We start from the raw sequence: 7,196 nt of genomic DNA, 5'->3' as shown, positions 1-7,196 counted from the left end.
AACAGGACAACCCGATGGTAATATCGGTCGACATAGACTAATTCACCATTCGAAAGACCCTCGTGGACCATGGAAGTTCAGTAGACATCCTCTATTGGAAAACGTTCAAGGCCATGAGGATGACCGAGACCGAGATGATGCCTTACAACGACCATGTAGAAGGGTTCTCGGGTGAGAGGGTGGGTACCAAGGGCTACATTGAGCTCTACACCACCTTCAGCAAGGGGAAGAACACCAAGACTATAAAGATCCGGTATCTGGTCATTGATGCCAATACCTCCTACAACATCCTCCTCGGTCAACAGGCTGATGGCCATAGTATCGACCCCTCACCTGGCAATGAAGTTCCTTACGAAGACGGGGGACATTCTTACGATCCATGTGGACCAGAAGGAGGCACGAGAGTGCTATGCCGAAAGCCTCTGGGTGGAACCCTTAAGGTACGACACCTCTCCCAAGAGAAATTCCTCCCGAAAGGACCGCTCACCCAGGGGGGGCTTGACCAATGTCAGTCGAGCCAACCGTCGCGTTGGTAGACCTCGATCCCCGAGCGACCGAGGATAGATTGGAGGCAAGAGAAGAGCTGAGGAGAGTACCCCTCCTAGACGAAGAACACAACACTGCTGTAGGAACGACCATGGCCGCTGTGGAAGCCGAGATCATGCACGCCGCGCTGAAGAAGAATATGGACATGTTCGCATGGACACCGACCGACATGCCGGGGGTGAGCCCTGACGTCATCACCCATCGACTCTCGATATTCAAAGAAGCTTGACCGATCTCCCAGAAGAAGAGGGATCTGAGCGATGAAAAACACCTAGCAACGAAGGGAGAATCCGAGAAGCTTCTGTCGGCCGGATTCATACGGGAGGCCCGATACACGACTTGATTGGCCAATGTCGTCATGGTCACCAAACCTAACGGCAGCTGGAAGATGTGCGTCGACTATAGAAACCTCAACAGCGCCTGCCCAAAGGATACCTATCCCCTCCCAAATATCGATCGCCTAGTGGATGGGGCGGCCGACCATAAAATTCTGAGCTTTTTGGACGCTTACTCTGGCAATAACCAAATAAGCATGCATCCGAGGGACAAGGAGAAGACGTCCTTCATGACGGCCGACGCCAACTACTACTACGAGGTCGTGCCGTTTGGCCTCAAGAACACAAGGGTGACCTACCAGCGCCTCATGGACAAAATCTTTAAAGGCCTAATCGGCCGATCGGTAGAGGTATATGTGGACGACATAGTCGTAAAGTCTGACTCTTTCGAACAACATCTGAAGGACCTCGACGAGGTGTTCAAGGCCCTCAGGGGGGTCAACATGAAGCTCAACCCCGAGAAGTGTACATTTGGGGTTGAGGGAGGGAAGTTTCTGGGCTTCATGCTCACCCACCGGGGGATAGAGGCCAACCCCGACAAATGCCAAGCCATACTTGCCATGAGAAGTCCGAAGAACATCAAGGAGGTACAACATCCTAGGGCGCCTGACCGCCATCTCCGGGTTCATCCCCCGTCTGGTCGAGAAGACGAGACCCATGGTCCAGCTGCTTCAGAAGGCCACGAAAATCAGCTGGGACGATTGATGTGAAGAAATCTTCAAACAGTTCAAGGATTTCCTGACATCCCCAGTTGTCATCCAGAAGCCGAGACCCGACCACCCAATCCTAGTGTATCTGGCGGTCTTGGAGGAAGCAACCAGTGTTGCTTTGGTGCAAGAGGCCGAGGGCGTGGAACGACCGGTATACTTCGTCAGCCAAACCTTGCACACGGCCGAGACGAGATACCAGATGATCGAGAAGGTGGCTCTCGCCTTAGTCCTCACAACAAGACGGATGCACCCCTACTTCCAAAACCACTTAATAACTGTAAGGACCGACTATCCCATTTTTAAAATTTTATCTAAGTTGGACCTTGTAGGGAGAATGATAGACTGGTCAGTCGAACTGTCCGAGTTCGACATACATTATCAACCGAGGGGTGCCATCAAATCTCAGTGCCTGGCCGACTTCTCGGCCGAACTGACACCACTGCCCACCCTCTCGGGCGGGTGGACGCTCTATGTGGACGGCTCATCAAACAAAACGGCCTGTGGAGCGGGAGTTGTCCTGGAAGGGCTGGACGACCCCCTCCTGGAGCAAGCACTCCAGTTCGGGTTCCGGGCGACCAACAACCAGGCCGAGTACGAGGCCTTGCTCGCTGGGCTGAAGCTAGCCTACAACATGGGAGCGCGCGAAGTCGTGTGCAAGAACGACTCCCAGTTTATGGTAAGCCAAATCAAGGGAGAGTTCGAGGTGAAGGAGCCTCTACTACAATGTTACTACCATGCCTCCCAAAACAGCATCGCCCGGTTTAACAAAGCACCCTTGGAACACATACCGAGGGAGGACAACAAAAGGGCCAACATCTTGTTTAAGCTGTCGGTCACCAAGAAGAAGAGCCACCAGAGATCAGTCATACAGATATGGCTGAGGCACCCCAGTGTGTCCGAGACCGAATGTCCTGCAATAGACGAGGTCGAGGCCGAGACCGATAACTGGATGACACCCATCATCCAGTACATCAAGAACGACACCTGCAAGCCAGAGCAAGAAAAGGCGATGAAACAACAGTGTGCCCGATACACCATGATCAACGAAGACTTGTACCAAAGAGGGTACTCGACCCTCCTACTGAAATGCATCACCAGCAAACGGGCCGAGTACATTTTGGCTGAGATCCACGAGGGAATCTGCGGAAACCACTATGGTCGCTATGGTCCTGTGGGCCGACTACTATCGGTCGACTGTCCAGGGTGACTGTGCCGAGTACGTGAAGAAATGTGCCAAGTGTCAGGAGTTCGACTTGTTGAAGATGGTTGCTGCCCCTTCAAGACATGTGTTTGATGAAGACTTCTATATACAATTCATGTATATTTCCTTTTGCTTTAAGTGTGTCTTAGGTAGTGTTTAGAGGTTGTTTAAGAGTAGGCTTTTTGCTGGGTAACTCACCTCCTAACCACTGGCCATGTGATAAGAACAAGCATAAGGTTTCTTAAACTGTTTTTCTCATGTTTTACAAAAAACACGTTTACTGCATAAAAATAAATCTATTCTTTTCTAAATAAACAGATTCTTTTTTAAACTGATGCCTTGGCTAAGTCTTGTGAAAATTAGATTTTGTGCATCAAGCATTTTGACTAAGTCTTCTACCTTTCAAAACGACTGTGTTTTAAATAGTTAATCTTTCTCTGTTTTCGTTTTGAAAAAAAAAATTGTTCATCTGTAAATGAATAGATTCTTTTTGACTCTGGTGCCATGGCTATCTTAAACGGGTTTCAGTTTTGTCCCTGCACCAGAATGCTGACTAAGTCTCCTCACATAACAAATTCTCTAACTGTTTTTGAAAATAAATCTGTTCATTTTATTTTCAATCTGTTCATTTTATAACAGCTTTAACTGTTTTTCAAAAATTTGTTATAAGTTGGTTTTCTATAAATTGAAAACTTGTTTCTGAGTTTAAACATCGATCATACAATTGTAAAAACAAGTTTTGCATCAGAGAATTGAGGATTTACAAAGAATTAGCATTTGTTCTTAAAAGATTTCGAAAATCACAAAGTGCTTGTTCTTGTTTGGTTCCAAAAGCTTGGTGAGAGATGCTGCTACTGTTCTAGCAATCTGTTCTACTGGTTTAAGGCAGATTTCTGCATCCTCAATCAGGTATAGTCGTTTCACATTTCTTTTCTTGTAAAAGTTTGGTTGTTCACTCTTCTTGATAGGGTTTGTTGAAGAGGGTGTGTGCTGAAATAGGGTTTTCCAGCAAGTGTACCTAAGTTCTTGTAGGTTTCAAGAACAGTGGGATTTGTGTTTGTTTGAATTGTGATTTAGTGAATTTCACCTTGGTAGAGGTGAAGACTGGATGTAGCTCAGTTGAGTGAACCAGTATAAGTGCCTTGTGTTCATTCTCCCTTAATCTCTGCACTTAAATTTCTGCATAAATGTTAAACTGTCAAGAAATAAATATGTTCAATCAATAATAAATCTGTTCTTTCTGGGCTCGGTTCATACTGTTCTTAATTTCTGGAAAAATTGGTTGATGCTGAAAAGAACATCTATAATCTGTTAAAAGCCACTGGAACAGGTTGATTGTAATAGGGTTCTCAATTAAGTGTCAAGCTATCAATTGAACCTTAATCACTTGCTTAAAATTGAAGCTTGTTGTTTTGTGATTCACTGTTTTTCTTCATTATATAGTGTGTGTGAATCTGGAAAATCGATCTGCATAATCTTGTGATTAACTTGACTGTATAAACGTTTTTCAAACACAAACAGTGCCAAAATAAATCTGTTCAATTTCAAATAAATCGATTTATTTTCTGTACACTGTGATAAATACTGATTTTGCGAGAAAGATTTAAAAGATCAATTCACCCCCCTCTTAAACTTTAGCACTATTAAACCCAACAATTGGTATCAAGAGCTAGGACTTGTATGTTAATCAAGTTTGTTTGCAATAATGTCTGAGTTTAAAGTGCTTTTTGCTGAGGGATCTGCTGTTAATAGACCACCTATGTTCAATGGAATGAATTATGCGTTTTGGAAAATTAAAATGCAAATTTTCATGGAATCTACTGATGCATTAATCTGGGAAGTTGTTGTCCATGGACCCTATGTGCCAATGCAGGTTGTCAAGGATGAAGAAGTGGTAAAGCCAAGATCTGAATGGAATGAGACCGAAAGGAGGAAGGCCAAAAACGTCCAAAATTTCGTATGGAGAAGCATTGTTTTGCCAATTCGGGGTCCCCCACGCAATAATCACTAATAATGATCGATAGTTTATTGACCGAGGCCTGCAATCCTTCTATGACGACTTGGGCATCAAGTCTGTTACGGTCTCGGTAGAACACCCGCAAACCAACGGGCTGGCCCAGGCTGCCAACAAGGTCATACTCAATGAGCTGAAAAAACGCCTAGGCAAGACAAAAGGTCGATGAACCGAGGAGCTGATAGAAGTATTCTGGGCGTACAGATGCACCCCCAGACTACCACACAGGAGACACCCTACAGCCTGACATATGGGGTCGAGGCGATGATCCTAGTCGAGGTGGCCGAACCCACCATACGAAGACAGATGTTCGACCTCACCCTAAACGAGGAAAGCCTAGCGGTCAACCTTGATTTGGTAAATGAGTTTCGTGACAAAAGCAGGTTTGAGGAGGTCACCTGCAAGATCCGGGCGTCAAGGAGATCCCTTCTGTGCGAAGAGCTTCCAGAAGGGAGACCTTGTTTGGAGAATGCGCACAATGCGAGAAAAAACGAAGGGAAGTTCTCGTCCAACTAGGAGGGACCTTTTCGAGTCTGAGAAGTCGCAAAGGGGGGAGATTATCACTTAGAGTGGCTTTCGGGCAAAATTGTACCGAGGACGTGGAATGCCACTGTTACGTCCGGTTGACCTGGGACGTCTTCGTGCGCGACCTCAACCGTCAGCTAGGCACTCCTTCCCACTGGTTACCTGTGGATTCCTGCAAAGAAGGACAAAAGGGCGCCCTAGCGGCCGTTTGCACTCCGACGCTCAAGTCAGCCAGCAAGAAACACCAAAAACTATGCACCTCCGTATCGGAGCACCGCGTATGGCACTCTGAAGGTGGCAAAAGGAAACTGTGTCTAGTGTATATTTTCTCGTTCTGGCCAAAATCCTTCCCTAGTTCCTTGTGCGTAACCTCAAGGCTCGAGCAAGCAACTAGAGTGTTTCTCGAAAATTAGCCAAAAGTTCCAACCCCCTTTCTAACATTCAAAGCGCTATTTAAGCTACTCCCGCATTCAAAGCGCCTTAAAGCGCATTTAATTATAAAACGTAGCGCATTTAAGACATTTGAAACGCTTGGGAGCATTTATAGTACCTTAAACGCTCGAAACGGAAACTGTATTAAATAACTTTAATTACCTTGTACCTGACAAAGTGGTGTTTCTATTTTGACCTGGCTGCTGTACACGTGGAGGGCCTCACAGCGCCGTGACCCCATCTGGGGGCATTTCTTCGTGTGAGTCCTCCTACCTGGGAGTGCATCTGCGCTAGAGGTGACTTTTTGGGTGTCAACTCATACCCCCAAACATCTAGTCACTCACTTTGAGAGCGTATCTGCCTTCCCCTCGTACCCTGCACCTGGCTACCCTGGGCGTGACCCTCGTTCAAGTTACCCAAAACCCCGCGCTCAAACTATTGTTTCATCCATTCTCTCTGCCTTTCTGCACTGTTCATCGTCTTCGAGCCCTTCCTCTTCAATCACTGCTCCCTCCTTCGCACTTCCCTTCCCTCCACACCTCGACACCAAAGGTATGATTTTTCCGCCTCCATTACTCTTCCTCTTCATTGCATTGCATCGCTGCGTATTGAACTGCCTAGGACTGTTTATGTTTATGCATTTCTGTGTTCTTCCGCTCCTCCGTTCTTCTCCGTTCCCTTCTCCTTCTTTCTGGTTTTTCTCGCGTGGGTGGCATTTTTCTAGGGTTTTATCCCCTTTTCTGTCTTGGCATCACTTGTTAAAACCCTTTTCCTTTCCTCTTTCTCCAGTTATTTATCCGCATCATGGTGCGCCCAAACTCAAAGTCTGGTTCTCCCCCCAAGACCCCCAAGACCAACTATAAAGCCTTCTACTCATGGGCCCCCGACGAGCTTTTAAGCGAATGCACCACTCTGACAACCCTTCAGGACCTGGAGAACCATCGCGGTGATCCCCACTTGTACAATTTTAATGCTTTCTGCCGCACCCATGACGCGCACATTTCTGTTCGTCCCGGCAGACCTGGGGAACCTGTTTGCGTAGATGACAGACCCAGGAAGGGGGATCCTTTCTTCTTCATGTACCAAACGGTATTTAAACGCATCGGGGTGCGCCTTCCGTTCACGCCCTTCGAGAGGGAACTTCTCACAAAGATCAACACAGCCCCCGCCCAGCTCCACCCCAACAGCTGGGCATTCGTAAGGGGTTTTCAAATTCTTTGCGGATATCTAGGCATCCTTCCCTTTGTGGATGTCTTCTTACATTTCTTCGAGGTGAAGAAACAGGGGAAAAGCTTTTGGGTAAGCTTCTCCGGGATCGCAGGTAGGATCCTTCTCTCTCTCTTCCAGAACTCATACAAAAGCTGGAAGGGAAAATTCTTCAGGGTGTGCTGCGCCAAGCACGACCCCACAGCCTTGGACGGCTTTCCCCTGTA

General features: G+C 47.0%; 1 protein-coding gene across 1 annotated transcript; it reads left to right on the top strand.

Annotated features, from left to right (window-relative positions):
- Window positions 1–1,925: 1,925 nt before the first annotated feature.
- Window positions 1,926–2,798, top strand: LOC137824633 (uncharacterized). Its single transcript, XM_068630299.2, has one exon. It carries the CDS (start codon window positions 1,926–1,928, stop codon window positions 2,796–2,798), a length of 873 nt encoding a protein of 290 aa, XP_068486400.2.
- Window positions 2,799–7,196: the final 4,398 nt, after the last annotated feature.

This window comes from Phaseolus vulgaris, chromosome 8, assembly GCF_051622355.1.
Source record: "Phaseolus vulgaris cultivar YP4 chromosome 8, ASM5162235v1, whole genome shotgun sequence".
Lineage (NCBI taxonomy): Eukaryota > Viridiplantae > Streptophyta > Magnoliopsida > Fabales > Fabaceae > Phaseolus > Phaseolus vulgaris.
The sequence above is the reverse complement of the archived record's forward strand: the minus strand, read 5'-3'. Positions and strand labels throughout refer to the sequence as shown.